The sequence below is a fragment of the Falco biarmicus genome, chromosome 4, assembly GCF_023638135.1.
Source record: "Falco biarmicus isolate bFalBia1 chromosome 4, bFalBia1.pri, whole genome shotgun sequence".
NCBI lineage: Eukaryota > Metazoa > Chordata > Aves > Falconiformes > Falconidae > Falco > Falco biarmicus.
Window position 1 is genome coordinate 75,561,899 of NC_079291.1, and position 16,502 is coordinate 75,578,400.

At 45.6% G+C, this 16,502-nt stretch overlaps 1 protein-coding gene across 9 annotated transcripts in view; it reads left to right on the plus strand.

Annotated features, from left to right (window-relative positions):
- The window catches only part of PIGQ (phosphatidylinositol glycan anchor biosynthesis class Q), a 38,823-nt gene extending 23,255 nt beyond the window's left edge, over window positions 1-15,568 (plus strand). For 7 of the 9 annotated variants that reach the window (XM_056334855.1, XM_056334860.1, XM_056334854.1 and 4 more), the window contains exons 8-11: window positions 889-969; window positions 1,986-2,100; window positions 5,900-5,961; window positions 10,300-15,568. In XM_056334855.1, coding sequence (XP_056190830.1) covers window positions 889-969; window positions 1,986-2,100; window positions 5,900-5,961; window positions 10,300-10,452 — 411 coding nt within the window. In that variant the 3' untranslated portion in view covers window positions 10,453-15,568. Of the gene's footprint in view, window positions 1-888; window positions 970-1,985; window positions 2,101-3,023; window positions 4,450-5,899; window positions 5,962-10,299 lie in introns of those variants that run through there. The other 2 variants (XR_008821274.1, XM_056334862.1) reach the window with 2 other exon arrangements.
- Window positions 15,569-16,502: the final 934 nt, after the last annotated feature.

Genomic DNA, 16,502 nt, shown 5'->3' on the forward strand with positions numbered 1-16,502 from the left:
CTTTCATAATATACCGTGGCCATGATCTCTTTTTTGCAGAAATGGCAGTGCCCTGTGTTCCTGTGGCCTCTCTGTTTTGGAAGCAGTGACTGAAAATTGTAGAGTCAGGTCCCTGTTTGTCATAAATCTGCATTTCTCCCAGTTGGAATTAGTCAGACTTAGGCCAGCTGGGCCGGCCCAGAATAAAAATAACTTTTTCTGTGGGCAGTGGAGCTAATGACACCTGCTTTCCTATGGATTTTTCTCCTTCATCCTCTGAATATTGCTCCCCCCACGCCAGTGACTCCAGCTTCTTTCTCTCTCCTGGTTTCCCACTGAGCAAGAGGCAGAAGTCCTGTGGCTGGACCGACCAGCCAGCTGCTACCGCTGGGAATGTTTATTAAACAAATTTTGTCAGCTTTTCACCAGGTGCCTGTTTGCTAAAAGAAGAAGCAACAGAAATACTTCTCTACAAAATTCCCTACCAAATTTCTGCTGCTTTGTACCCTTCCACATTTTTATGGTAAAAACTGACCAATAGCTCTAAAACTTATGGTAATAGGGAGTGGACAAGTGGCATGATCATGTAAGTCTTGTTTCCTAAGGAAGCTGGCCTAAAATAGGAAATCTTGAATATTGTCTAGAAAGGAAAAAATGCTGTCAGGATCCAGCTTATTTATCTTTCCAAACATACTCCTATAATAGGGAGCCTTCTAAAAAGGCCCAGTGAGAGAAGTAGTACTGAAAATATTCAAGGCAACAGCATCATTCACATAGGGAATAAAAAAAACCCCACCACATTAAGGAGTCTTGCAAACTTCCATTGTCTCACAGTATCCTATTATTTTATTTTGTTTTGTTTTACCATTGCTCTGCTAACGATTGTTTTTTGTTTCTTTTTTCCCCTAGTTATTTATTGGCACTTTGCTGTTTACAATCCTGCTGTTCCTCCTGCCTACAACTGCGCTGTATTATTTGGTGTTTACCCTGGTAAGGTTTAACCCTTGAAGCTAGTCGTATACTGTCTTCTGAGATAATAAAAAAAGGTTTCCAAGGCATTTACTGTCATCCACAATATAATATTTGTCTGGGTGTCCCAGGAAGGGTTCTCACACAGCCCATGTAGGCCAAGCAAGCGGAATTCAGGATATGTGTTTGTGTTTCTCCAAAGGGAATTTCCAGAAAATCTTGGTCAGCGGGACAAGCTGTTCCCCTCTCTTTCACTCAGAACTCTTTTTTTTTTTTTATCATTCCATCCCATGTCTGGGGTGATGGCCCTTCTGGTTAGATCCAGAACTTTTTTTTTTTCTCCAGGAAATTAACTTACTGTGTTAAATGCTTTCAGCCGGACTTTGTCAGAGGGTTTGACTTTTTTTATTTTTCTTTTCTTCCCCCAATATGACCAGTCCTCTTTGGGGCCTGCCTGGAACAAAATTTTCCACAGAGAGTGGCCATCGCATGGTTTCAGCATCTCTTTTTTTGAGCCCTCTCTTCTCAGATGAGCTTGGCAGCAAAAATAAATGCAGTCTGACAAAAGGAGGTGCTTTGATCAGGGGACAGAAAACACTGAGCAGGAAGCTCATTTCTGACTGCTTTGCTCTTGCTTAGGTGCTCTGCATGGGATTTCTTCAGGCAGAAATAAGAGACTTCAGCTCACTGTTGGAGAGAGAAAAATTTACATTCACTGATACGCCGTGATAGAGTTTAGTGGAAGTGGAAGCCTGACTTCTCCTTTTTAGACTGCGACCACTGAAAACAAAATAGCTCTCACATCTTTGTGGGTCACAGCCTCTGCAACCGTAGGAGGTTTATTTCAGTTACACCCTTAAGCTAAGATTGTCAGGGAATGTCACGCAGGGTCTGGATGCTCAGCACTTCTAGACATCAAAAGCACTTTGGGAGGCTTTAGCTTAGCACACGACAATGTCAGATTGGAGGTCAGCACCTGAATTTGCAAATGTTGCATTTCCTGTTCAAGATTTTCTTATTAAACCGTTTCTTTGTAGCTCCGTTTGCTGGTGGTGATTGTGCAAGGCCTGATACACTTGCTAGTTGACCTGATTGACTCTCTGCCTCTTTATTCAATCATCCTTCGGCTCTGCAGATCCTACAGGCTCGCAGGTAAGAACTTCAGCGCTGCACATGCAGAAGTTCAAGGATTTTGCATTATGCACTTAATATTGATGCAATGGGTAGCGTCTGAATGGAAAGATGATGGGGGCAGGGGCAGGCAGGAAAGAACCCAAGGCTCAAGTCATGCAGTTGTCCGTACTGTTAACCAGTTCCTGCAAGGAGCAGGATGAGGATGTCAATGGAAAGAAATGTGATGCTGAAACAGAATCAGGAGTGCAAAAAAATGGCAACTAAAAGTGCCATCCAAACAAGCACTGTATAATGAGTTCATCTTTTGATTCCAGCTCTAGAGTACCAAGTCAGGTAAAACTTCTGAGAGTTAAACAAGCTCTTAACCTTGGGGGTTTGGGCTCTGAAACAAGCCAAATGACAAAAATTACAAAACTAGTTAGAAAATCTGCTGTTTCAAAGGGCTGGATCCACAGTGGCTGTGAATCAATGGAACTGCTTCAGTCCTGTGCTGACTTGACTAAGCAAACTCTTGAACTGAGGTGTTTGGATTCATTTCTGAGCTCTGGGCAGATTTCAGATAATTGTTCTCTTTTTGCAACTAATCTGTCACCGTTTTGAAACAAGTCATTGTTTTTCCAGTTTTGGTAACCATCAACCATGGTTGGCACCAGAGTAAAGGGTCATTTTGGAATGGGTCTAACTGTCAACACCTATGGTTAATCTAGTTAAAATCAAGCATGTCTAAGTTATTATCTCCCATCCATTTAAAGGGAATGCAGCAGGAATTTAAAATTTAATAAAGAGTTTGATCGTCACTAAACCCAGGCTAGTCATCAAATGCAAAGGAAGCTTGAGGCAACCCATAACACCTTTGTCTGGTGGAGCGGTGCCAGGCTCAATTTTGGGGAGGTATAGCTAAGCCACGTTACCAACTCTTGCTTTTCCGTGTGTGCCTTCAGCAGGTTCCTATGAATTTCCTGGCAGAAACTTCTTAAACTCTCAGGGCTGTCTTTGGAGAGCAGGAGATGCTGCTGAAGAAAACTGACTGAGGAAACAGCAGGTCATAGGGCAGAAGAAAATCTTGTTGCTGCTGAGAGATGTAAAGCCATATATTCCCATCACTCTTAGATTACTTCTTCTCAGTTTTGTTCAGCCAGCTACCTACTGCAGGGTAAATAAGCCTTCACCCAGGCAGAGGACTGTTTTCTCAATTGAGTTTGTTACCTGACTTTGTTTGTTTGTTTGCTTCTCTTAAACATTTTAAGAAAGAGAACGCTGCAATGCCATGCTGCTTGCTAGATGAAGAGGCATCTCGGAGAATTTCTGCAGCCCGTGTTCCTGTCCCAATGCAAAAAAATGTCATTGCAGTGGTAACAGATGGAGCAGTTGAATCAAATTCAAAGGACTTTGGAGAGTACACATCACTTGATGTCCTCACTGCTTAGGTTTTGCCTCCCTTTTCAGACTCAGAACTTGGATAAGACATCCTCTGGCATATGTTACGGCAGCTGATCTTACAGGCACCATCAAGATAGTTCTACCAACATGAATGGATAGCTTTTCCTGTCAGCAAGGGGTTAGTGTAGTGTTTAAGTTCAATTCAGTTCAGTTGTGGCATCTGGCCTCCAAGTTCTTTGACGCAGTTTCTGAATTGACACAACATTACACTGATGAAGCCTGGGCCAGGATAGGTGAATGATCCACCCACACACCCAAAACAAAGTCTGTATTTTCTTTTCACACATCTGGAGTGAAATACTTCAGACTTTAAAAAGCCTTTCGCACGTATATCAAAGTTGATGTCCTGTGTGCAGAACTTCTGTCCACCCAGTGCTGGGTCGAGGGATGCCACCTTGGCTGGGATGGGTACACTGTGATGTTGATTTGTAGTGTGAAGTAAGGTATAGCAGCGAGGTTCAGGGGTCTCAGACTCTGCCCACACACAAGTTACCAGCATGCTGTTTGATCATGAACAGGTCAGTTCATTTTCTCTGTACTTCTTTCCCCTTTGCTTGATACTCACAGCACAAACTTTGGGGCAAGTTTTGTCATGGTTCTGTAAGACCTGTCATGGTGGTGTCTCCATGAGTACTGGAATACAGACAAGCAGTGAGCTTGCTTTAGTGTGCTGTCATGTGAAAGAAAGCAAATGGGTTCATGTCCTGACCTCTCTTGTGCCATCGATGGTGCCTGTGTACAGAAAAAGCAGAACCCTACTAGCCAACTCCAGAGCTGAATCACGGATTTTTTTTGGGCTCTTTTCTGCTAGAGTGATCTGCAGTAGACCAAGCCTTCCAGCTTTTTCTGTGAAGTGAATTGCTCAGACTCCTGAGCACTGTAGTAATCTATAGATCATTCTAAAATAAATTTGTAGTCCTTTTGTGCGTAAGTTTTCTTAGAAGTTTAAGACTCTTGAACAGTTAAATAATCTAATTAAAAGATTGTTGGCTTGCAGCTATAGAAGAGAAGTGTGCGGCCATGACCTACAGAAGCAGCATTTTCTGATCTAATGGACTGTTCCTAGGATAAGACTCAAGAGTGCTTGACCATGTATCTGAAACTTCAGTGCCTGCTTGTTCCTGTTTCTCTCTGACAAATTGCCTGCCTGAAAAGTAGTTCCTGGAATGACTTAGACTGCTTCTTCTTAGCCAAAACTCAATGAATCATGTTAAACACTTTTTGTCATCCAGCACATTTGCTTATTGAGGCCCAGAAGACTCAAACATCTTTTTGAAGCCATTGGGGAAGCCCATGTTTAATCAGCAAAATGTAGATTAATCCCTCCTGTCCTGTACAGAAAAGGCTTTGTGATTTGGGGAGAGAGTTTAAACCAGAGGTCTCTGCTAGACAAGAGTGTGCTCTCCCAGGAGTAAACTGTGTAATTCTAATTAATTCAAAGCTTGAACAAAAAGACCAAATGTTTTGGCTTTTAAATGTGCTCGGGTCACATAAATACTGTAGTGATGGGCTTAAGCAGGTGAAGAGTTTTATTTCTATTTGTACTTCTGAGCCACTCTTTGATCTGTGGCAGATTACTTCATTACTCTTGCCTCATCTTCTTACCTGTAGAAAGGAATAATGGGGGCACACTTGGCTGGTTTTATTTCTGTGATTTGAGGTGATTCGAGGTCTTTCAAAGTAAAATGCCTCTCTAGTCCTAGTTGTTACCTTTGTTGGAAACATTGCATTAGGTCTTTATGTGCACTATGTCACCGTTGGAATCCAGCATCTTTCTTTACAGTGTTGGGAATGTAGCAAATCCAAGAGGAAATATAAAAGTGGCAGGTTTGATGGGGTTTGTAGTATGTTAAAAACATATGAATGCTGGGATTAATAGGCAGCGATTGCTTTAAAATACTTTAATGCCTCTAGGCCAGCCACTTTCCTCCCTTATTCTGAAAGGGGGAGAGGTTTGCACGTGTGCTGTATCCACATGAGCACAAATTAAAGGTGAGTTCTGCCTGCTGTTAACATGGAGTTCCCATTCTGATGGAAGTTTGGGAAAAGAGAAAGATTCTTCCAATCCTTTTGTCATTATCGGGTCAGTCTGTCTGATTTCTAGGCTTAGTGCTTGCTTTAGGACTGTGTTTTCAAGCTGGAAGTCAGAGGGCTGGCTGCTTTTAGTGGAGCTAAGAGAAACACATTGTCATCGTGCTTAAAACCACTATAGAGAGAATCTGTGCTTCCTGTTGAAAATGTGTAAGGGTTCATAAATCACAAAAGGTTGAAGACTCCGTTTCTAGGAAATCGGTGCTCAGCCAACAGAGCTGAGCAGCACGTGGCACGGTCTTTTCTCCAAGCGTGGATCTGATTTCCTTGTTTTGTTTCTTTTCAGCTGGTGTGAAGTTCAGAGTCCTTGAGCAGCAGGATGGAAAACCTCTTCGACTCCTCATGCAGGTAGGCACGTGTGCCCTGCATGATGTTTTCAGCTGCAGGCTTCCCTTCGGACTGACCCCAGGGTCCTTCTGTTTTCTGTAGCAATTCTCAAACTGGTCCCACCAAAAGGCCCCACTTAAATTTCAGCTGTAAAATGCTGAAACAAGGGAAATACCTTTCACATTGCAATGAGTGGCTGCTGCTTCTGTTCTTTCTAATATCCTGCTTGAGTCCTCAGTTTAGAGAAAATACAGTGTCCTGTATGGTGTGAACTGAAATGGGAAAGACAGGCGAAACATGGAGCTCTGTTACTTGTGGAATTAAGGCTTCGTGTCATTATCACCTCACTTCCTGGCTCTGTGCAACCTCACCTTAATAACTGGGGGACACTGAGAGAAGCAAAAGAAGGCAGTTAAACCATCCAGAATGAAGGACTAGTAAAAGGTCTTCCCTGTCAGATGTGTTGAAAAGCCTTAGCTGCTCCGTGATGCCGGCAAGGTGATTGTGTGGGTGAGACAAGAAGGAAGGGCCTCCTGTTATTCTCCTGAGTTGCTCTGGCAAGGTGTATAGGAAAAGCTTACCTGTGCTTTTGTAACCTTGCATTTCTATGCTCTGTTGTCAGAGATACTAAAGGAACATTTTTTTCTGGAAAGAAATGATGTAATGGTAGCAGTGAAGTTCTCTGTTATGCGTTCAGGAATGATTGTGAAATTTCCATTTCCATGACTTTGTGCAAGTACTGCCATATCACAGGGTCGCTTTTCTTGCTCTTTGCATCCTAGGAGGAGAGTCTGCAAGTAGCGTACAGAATTTATGAAAAACACTTGGATGCTAAGAGAGTGTGTGGGAAGGAATTGACTGTGGCTTTCCAGTTCTTTTGCTTTTTCCATCACCGGTCCAGCCCCAGCCCTATTTCAGCAGAGTTCAAATTAGCACAGAATCAGCACACCAGCTAGCAGCAATTCATAAGAGAATCCCTTAAACAGATGTCTTCTAGGGCAAAACTAGCATTTCCTAAGCATACTGTTCCCAGTTCCTGTCTTTTGGTAGGGCAGTGGTATAAGGACCAAAATCTGTCATTTTCTGTGACCAGAGGACTCCATAAAAAGGAAACCAGACAGCAGAGATGGGGCACAGGTGCTGCTGGGTGGAGAATTCGTCATCAGTGTGTTTATGAGATGGTAGATTGCTTCTCCAGAGGAGAAAGATCACGCCTTAGAGAGCAGAGTCACTGGGTCATATGGATATGATGGATTTTCCTTGGACCACTGCAGAAAGATCCTTTTGCTATCTAGAATATAGCATAAGTCATCATATCAAGAGGTGGAAGTGCTTTAGCGGATATCTCTTTTGACCTTCTGTTCAAATAATAATGAGCAGAGAGTCAGTAAAGGCACTTCTTTGCTCTTTGTGCTGGTGGAAATGGAAAATGGGCTCGTGTCAGAAATCCTGCTGAATATACCACTTTCTGATAGGCCTTTTGAGAGGACAATCTAAAAAGCCTATTTTTAAGTGACGTGCTAGAATTCTTATTTATGGTCGGTGATGATATTCTTTTCTAGAAATTTGGCAGCGGCTTTGTCCCCTCACCGTATGGTAGCCCCCTGGAGCCACACTTGATGGAAGTAAAGCTGTATGCATATAACTATGCCCAAAATAATTTAAGCTATAGGTGACTGATACATTCACAGCTGTCCTTTGGGACACTGGTAATGGATTAGAAACCAGTAATGCTGGTTTTGAGCATTCGCGTTCAGCTTGTGGTTCAGCCAAGTGATTATTTTTTATTTTTAAGATAGTGTCACTGGAATGCAAATTCCAGACTCAGGCAAGCAGAGGGTGGGGGATGATATTTCCATTCCATTTGTTACTTAATTTTCTTCTTTCTACTAAAAAATACATAGTTCAGTGTTTTCATTACTGTTTAAAATCATTTACTTTGGTGCACAAGAAGAAATATTTCTGACATTGTGGCTCAATGATAGCTGATAGCCCAGTGAGAAGACAGGGTGCGTTTGATTCATCTGTGTAACTTCTGCTAGAAATGTCATCTTTCACAGCAATTGCTTTGAGAAAAGGGTTAAGCAAAAGAGGAAGGGAAAAGGGAACCGCTCCATTATGAAACAAAGGATGTCTATTATATCAGGGTATATTATAGCTTTGGACTACAGAAATTGCATAAAAGGAACTCGTATTGCCACTTCACTAATAAACGTTTGCTTTTGTTTTGCTTGTTTGTTTCCATTTATAATAGGAGAGGCAGATACATGTCTTGTTCTGGACGTAAAACCATCTCTTGTTATTTTTCAGTAGGCAAGTGTTACCGCTCGGTATCACCACTCTGCCTTGGCTTGATTTTCAACGAGAAATGTTGTGTCCAAACCTTCCAGCCCACATAGCTAATAGTCAAAGGAACATACACTGTGTATCTCCCTGGTATAGCAGCAGTTCCTATCCTCCCCCAGCATATTTTCACTTAAAACATACTGGTTTGCCTACAGCTGAGGAAATAGGCAGAAATAGTTACTCAGGTTTTACTGTTGTTTGTTTTGGGGGCAGGGCTCTTTGGTCTTTTTTTTCCCCCCCCTATTTTTTCTTTTTTCTTTAGCTAACTCTCTATGACTGCAATGCGATGAGATTGGTTATAGTCATGCAGAACATCCCATAAATGCTGTGGTCAATCCTTGGCCTTTAGGCTGTAGAATGTGTTTGAAATATGAGCTGCATGAATTTGGGTTAGACATACCTCAGGTGGTACGAGCACCGCTCTTCTGTTTCTGGTACTAATTTTGATTGTGTTAAGAACTAGCTTCCTGTGACTCTGTTTGGGATGCATTTATATCTGCTAACGAGTCAGCGTCCCACAGCTGGACCACTCTGGGGCTGGCGGTTCTTTGGCTTCCCTCAGCCCGTGCGACTGCTGCCCTGGCCTTTTTCCTGAACTTCACAGGGATGCTTCTGTGTACAGGCGTTTTATCCTTCTGCCTCAACAATGTTGTGCTTTGAAAGGAATTTGACAAAGGTCTCCAGGATTAATTGTAATGAACTCATTGGTTAATCACCCTTTCCAAGAGCTCCATCTTTGCAGGCACTCTGAGTTCATCCCCCACTACTGCATGAGCACCAGACAGCTGAAGCAAACTGGTGGTACAGGCAAACTCCCAGAAAACTGGTTGTTCTTCAGTGGACAAAAGAAATATTCAGCTTTTGACAAAGTAGTGACTGTCTGCATGGGTTTTGCTGTCTCTCTCCTTTCGGTGGCTGGATTTTCTACTGTGAATTATAGTCTCCTTTCATGCAGCTGCTTGGTTGATTCCAGCATAGCTGGACCCTTTCACTAGAGAAGGATATCCTTCCATTTCTCCCCACTGTCCAAGCTTCCTCTAGCTCTGTAAGTCTCACCTCGACATTTCTTGTCTGTTTTCTGAGACCCACCATTTCTGTGTCATCTCTTTACTCTTTTGGAGACAATCTATTGCTCTGCATCCTTTTCATGCATCAGATCTTGGCCAGACGGGATCAATCCTCCGGACTTCACCTATCTCTCTACCCTGGAATGAGATTTTTTCCAAGGTCTAAAATCCTTCTGTCTCTGCTCGTCCAGTTAACATGTCTGTCTGCCTCCCCCATCTTCAGAAGGTCAGTACAGCAACTTTGTGACCATAATGAGAGGCCACGAGCTTCTGCAGGCAGAGACTCCAGACATGGTCATTCTTGGGATGGTGATTGAAACAAAATTTTAAAAGGTGAACTCAGCCAAGGAGACTTAAAATGGTGATGAGCAGCTCTGCGTGGCATTGTGTGCTATGCATCCCATTCTGCTAGGACTTTGTTCCACTGGGTAGGTATCAGGTGATATCGGGTGTAGCTTAAACTATAGCTGTGGGCTGAGGGCTTAGCACATTAAAGCAGTAGGGTCCTAAAATATACAGCTTGACTGGCACATTGTAGAGGAGTTCCTGAGAGTTGCAGTGCACCCCCAACAGAGTATTGCTGTCTGCAGCGAGAGCCTCCCATCCCTCCAGCCACTGCAACCTCCTAACGCAATGAGGCAACAGTTCTACACCCTTGTGTAATGAGCATCACTCTCAAATCCTAGTGGTGCTTGCGTCTGCATCTCTGCTTGAAAACGATTCTAATAATACTCCCTGCCAAGCTTGATTTGTTAATGTTTCAGGATGTTGTAGAAGGCTACACAGCTTTAGCTAGCCAGAGAGGGATTCTTACACCCTGTGAGTAGCAGTATTGATGTTTTAACAGAGGCCAGTGCTATGCAAAAGTTGCACTTGCCCTCCTCAGCTGCCTGTGTTTCTTACTACAACACATTTTAATTGTTGCTATCCCTCTTTTTTCTCATAGATCAACCCTCTGTCATATAGCAGTGTGGTACAGACATACAGGCTGCCAACCTACAGCTGTTACCCTAAGGATTCCTGGACATCTCTCTGCAAGAAGCTGTTCCTTGGAGAGCTAATCTACCCTTGGAAACACAAAGGAGAGAAGCAGGACTAAAGACGGCAAAAGAGCTTGAGAGACGGTCAGGAGAACATATTGAATCCTGATGCTTTCGGACCAAAGGCATCTTAGAGCCAGCAGCTGCTAGATCCCTTTAATTAGATTTTGGTAACATGGGAGCAGCTGAATTTTTAAAGGCAAGTATTTTTAAACATTATTTTTCAACTTTCCTTTTCCCCTACACTGTGTTTGTGTAATATGCAAATGATTGTTTTTGAAGCAAAAGGTTAAATCCATCAGTGCCTCATGAAACCAGCATTTAGTGTAATCGAGGAAGAACCTCCTGAATGGTTTGATGAAATATTATCTCCTTGCATGTAAGCTCAGAGGGCTGTATTAAAACAGCCCTTCAGGTGGTTCAAAGCCACAGTGCTGAGGTGCGTTCTGCCAAAGGGTATTTTGGACCTTTTATGCTTCAGCCTTCAAAGCAGCTGATCAAAACCAAGGTGGAGGATCAGCTTGTAGAGTCATACACTGAAAAAACTGTACAGCGGGGTTATCTGGGATCATAGGATGTTTATTCTTTTCCTTTTGGGTGGGCTTGGATTCACTGCCGCTGTAGCACCAGAGGAGGTGTTAAGCGTACAAACAGCAGGGCTGGAGGCCCAGAAACACAGACTGTTGTACATTCGTGCATATAGGGTCTCATCTACATTTTTTCAAAAGCAAATATTGTTTTGGGGAGGGCTGAGCCCAGAGCTGACACGAAAACTGAAGTGCAGAGCGCATAAGCCTCAGACCCCAGACTGCTCAGCTGCCCAGTGGCAGCTGAGAGCTCTGGGCTGTGCCAGGGCTCAGGGCTCCTTGCTTAGTCGCAGTGTAAGGCAAACGCACCTTTGCTGAGCCCAGCTCTGGCTGCTGGGTCTGCCAAAGTGCTGCAGCAGCCCAGCTTGCTACGCAGCTCAGCCAGCTCAGGGAAGCGTGTGCCGCGCTCCCTTACAGGGTCAGTACATCGCCCTGGTCTCAGGGCCCAGGTGGGAGCCTCCTCATGTGGGGCCTCATCTTTTGCACTTTCTGATAGTCAAGGAGCTTTAAAATCTCATATCTCAGATATGAGGCATTTAAAGCCAATTCTGTCCCTGAAACTATAGACATGTTTCCCTTAGGAGAGTTTTCTTGCTTTGGATACTACCTCCACAGTGCAGCAGTGCTCAGCGTGTCAGTGTCCTGGTCTGAGGGTGTGCTCATACTGGTGTGAGTCTTCTATTCCCTGTCCTGGGGACAGTGCACAGGAGTGTGATGTCCCACTGGGTGCTTTGTTGTTGTGTAGACATTTACATACAGTTGTTACTCCGAAGTACGCTTTCTCCAGGCCTGCTAGCTCCTCTTGCCCCAGCTGAAACAATGATGTCGTGTCATTGTACCCTGCTGCTGTGTTGCGCGCCCAAAGTGACTGCAGTAACTGGCAGGTGAGAGGTGTGCTGGATCCGGGCCCCTCTTCCTCTGCCTGTCCAAGGAAGCGAGGATGGAGGAGGAAGAGGAGGAGGTGTTGTGGCTGCAGTGCTCGGCCCTTCTCTGGAGGGCTGCCTGTGTATTCCAGTGGGAGCAGGTGGAGGCAAGGCAAGGAGCCGTGGCCGGGTGCCCTGGGCTTTAGTAGCCTTCAGTCAGCACTTCCACTGGCAGGATAAGAGTTTCCTACCCCAGCCCTACGTCTCATCCGTGTACTTGAAGCTGTCATAGAAGAGAAGGGGATATGGCCCCACTGATTTAAGACATCCCTGCCAGCTATATTTGGGGGTTTTGTAGCTGCTAAAAGCCTCTCATGGTGCAGCCACTGCCCCTTCAGTGATAGCTTGATCAGGAGGAAATGAAGCTCTGTAGGCAGGTGCTTGTTCCAGATAATTCCTGAGCAGGCAAACACAGGAGCTGCCAAGGTCTTACAGTTTTCTTAAGGACATCAGGAAGGGAGGCAGTATTACATGGGCACTGCTACCCAAAGACTATGTCCTATGACCTCGATCCAGGGAAGAAGGGCACATCGCTGAAGAAAGCCAGCATGGCAAAAGCCCTGCTCTGCCATCTGCCACTGCAGGCTCTGGGTAGGACATCACTGGCTGCTGGAACTGGAGAGATCTTCATTCTTCTTTAATAGTCAGTATTTAAAACTCAGGTACAAATACAGTATTTCCTCTCTTGGAATATCAGCGCCCAAGTGTTTCTGTCCCCTCCAGCTGTGAACAATCCAGGTTGTGATCCGTTTAGTGGACGAATGGTCTAAATAAAATTTGTGACTTCAGCTTAAGTCAGAGTCGTGGAGACCCATCCTTACCTGGCACTCAGCAGAGCAGATTTACACTTTACCTCCCTCTCATGTTTCCACTGCAGCTACTAAATGATATTCCCCCTGCTTCCTCCCACGCCTGCATAGTTTGGTTTACTAAATGCTCTGAGAAACTTTATTATTTTTGGTCTTGTGAAAATAATGTTCCTAATATCCTGGCTTTTAAAATCTTTCTGTGAGACCAGACAGCTCACGATGGTCCTAATCGTGGCTGTCCTTTGGGATCAAGTGACCCAAAAGCCCCAGAGACAGCACAGAGCCATAAAAACCAGCAAATGTGGCCTTCCTATTGGGAACCTGCCAAACATATTAGATGTTCCAGTCTAGGGTCTGTTTACTAAAGGCTGATACTGACTCCAGGGATGGTGAAATGTCAAACTGAGAAAAAGCTTCTCTTCAAACCCAAGAGCCTGATTCATCTGCAACACAGAGGACCTTGAGTAGCCCAGCTGGGAAATGACAGACTCTTCTGGCTGCAGTTCTCCTGTGCCACGCAGAACTGGTGCCTGAGCTGTCTTACTGTTTCTCATACTCGGCATTCTCCTGGCCCATGATGGTATCTGAGCCTATGAGTTTCTTCTGCTGGATATCTGCCATGTCTCTCCTCTTCCTTTCCAGTCACTGCTGTGAAATAGTCTTCCCCCACCCTTTTCCGATTCTGCGCAGAGACAGTACAACAACTTTGCAGACATCCTGCTCAGGAACATTTGACCTTATGTCATCTCTCTAATTAGAAGTTGGGATCAGCATCATCTTCCACAGCAGTGCAGACTGTCCTAGCCCAGGCATTTCCTCAGGGGAGAGGCTGCTGGTGAAGCTATGGCTCTGCTTTATCCTCAGATCCGTATTATCCATATCAGTCCTTGGATGAGAAGTAGTTAAAGATTTCAGATCTTCTCTGATTCCTACCACACATCCCTTATGGCAGTCAGCAAGCAGTCTTTGGCAGCCATCATTCAAAGACTGTAATCTTGCAGACTTTTTTTTTAATGCTGCATTTCCTTATTATTATTTCTTCCACCTTATGGTTCCCAGTGCTGGCACAACACTCAATATGCCTCTTTACATAGGCATGGGTTGTGTAAAGGAAAATGTGATTCACTATATGCAAAACCCATCCTAGATAGAAATTCTGCCTTTGAGAAATACTTTCCTTTCCTAACCAGAATAGCATGTGACAATGCTGAAAGGAAATCTCAGTAATTATGCTGCACTGAAGGCTCTGGTTATGGTTTTGGGAGTTTTCCCTGATCCTGCAGCTGGATTGTGCCTTGTTCTGCTGGCACATGTGAATATACCGTCAGGCCCACAGAAAGAGTGTTGCCCATATGTATAATCCATATGTTGACTTACACTCTTGGGAGTGTAAGGCAGGAAAATCTCCTGCTTTGTCATCATGCAGATAATGAGTTGCTTTCCTTCTGCTCTGTGCTGCCTGATCCTGCTTCCACAACACCATCTTCCTGCTGAACTCAAGCCCTTAGTGATTTACTCCTTGTGCTTGGACCTGGTGATCACACCATCACAGAATCACAAACTGGTGGAGGTTTGAAGGGGCCTCTCTAAGCTCATCTGGTCCAGCCTTCTGCTCAAGCAGGGCCACCCAAAGCTGGTTGCCCAGAACTATGTCCAGATGGTTTTTTAATATCTCTAGGGATGGAGACTCCACCATCTTGGACAACCTGTGCCAGTGCTTGGCTGCCCTCACAGTAAAAAAGTGTTCCCTGCTCTTCAGACAGAATTTCAAGTGTTTCAGTTCATGCCCATTGTCTCTTGTCCTATCATCCTGTTACGCTGAGCTAGAGACACCATAACTCAAATCTCGTCAGTGAATTTGGAGATTTGCAGTCCCACATTGTCTCTGTTCTGGAGCAACCCTATTCAGGGACTGTTCAGCAGTCCCTTTGCTTTTTTGGGGGTGCCTGAGCCCTCTGTGGTTACAGATGGTTGCCTGCTCATGGAGTCAGACACCTGACCTGCTGTGTGCCAGCTTTTCTGGACCTGGTGGCAGAGAGCACTTGCTCTCCAGCCAGACTCACTGCCTGCACAGAGTGGAAGCTGCGGGGGAGGCAGAGCAGACACCCCCAAGCTGGCAGTGCAAGGCCGCCTGGCTTGGGGAGCCGCCTTTGTGCGGTGGCTCTGAGGCTCTGCGTGGCTGATGGGTGGCAGCACCCTGTGAATACAGATGGGACGTGTCTGGACCTCAGCTGATCCATCCACATGACGTGAGGCCACGGGGCTTACCAAGCTAGTTCAGGAGCTTTTGGAGTGTATTCCTCTGTGCAGGATAAACATGTTCCGAGCAATCCAAACCTTACACGGGCAGCTGATCTGCCTTCCTGGATGAGAAGAGCGTGCTCATCACTTTGCATCTGGCCCACCATTTTGCGTTGGGACCAGAACAGCTTGCTGCTTGTGAGAGTCCGTCCCCTTCAACTCTCAGCTGGCAGCCCCACATCCACTACTCATCCGCATCTGGGTCTGGACCTCAGACCGAGAATGCTCAGACTTCATTGTCTCAGCAAGCTAAATAGGAGGAGGATACTGGCGATGATGAATGCTGCAGGTGACAGAAAGTAAACCCTTCATTTCCAGGCAAGCGATGAGGCTCAGGAGCAGGGGGCAGTGCTGGGTGTGCTGCTTGCCCGGGTGAAGCAGAGCCAGGGCCCTGCCCTGCTCTCCTTGCAGGGAGAGGCTGCCTGCTCAGCTCCTGTCCGCAGTGTTATTTAAGCATCTGGCATTGGGGAAATTCATGAGAACTTCACAATTGTTGTAATCAATCCTCTTATTTATAATGTTTTCTGTTTTTAAATAAAGTATTATAAAAGAATATTGAACGTCTGGTTTAATGAAGTGTGTGTGTGTGGTCATTTGCCTGCAAAGTTTGACGAGGAAGTTTGATGTGCTGGTTAAAAAGCACTGGTACGTTTTCTCTTTGCATTCACATAAACTACCAAGTGTTAAGCAGGGGCAAGGTGCTCACATAGCAGCAACACTGTGGTCATTTTAAAATGTCACCATTAACACCATTTGAAGGTGACTTCCTTCCCCACCACAGCCCTGATGTAAAACGCAGCAGTCCAGCTTAGCAGTCCAGGAAACAATGCTTGGCTTAGGAGACAGCCTTGCTCCGTGTTCACCACGGTGCCGGTTGTGCGGACAGAAGGGCCGGGCAGAGCGATGGCGATGCCAGCCTGTGGCAGGGCTGTGCGCGGCTGGGACCAGAGAGGCTCCGCCTGTACTGGTTGCAGGTGCTCCAGCCTGAGACTTGTGGGATGGAGAGCTTTGTTCTGCTGACAGGTGTGGATTTTTTGGTTAATTAAACCTTTTAATCAGAACTTAAGTGCATTTTGATTACACTAGAATAAAGATGTTGGGGAGAAAAATTGAGCTTTTCCCTCTTGTTTAACTTGACACCGAGCACCTGTGTGGCTGCCTGGGCAGCAGCTACCACCACAGGTGGGTGCCCCCCCAAGCCGGGGTGACCCCCACCCCTGGATGCCCACCCCACCCTAGGGTGACCCCCATGCACCCCTGGATGCCCCCCACACCTGCGTGACCCTTATAAATGGATATCCCCTGCCTGTGCGCCCACCCGCCTGGGTGCCCCCTGCCTCGCTGTCCCATGATGCTCCGCTGCGCCGCCCGGCCCCGCAAGGCACGCCGGGACCTGTAGTCTACGCCCGCCCCGCCCACGCCCGCCGCCCCGCCCCTGGCCCCGGGGCGAGCCCCGCCTGACGGACGCGCGGCTGGACCAATGGCGGCG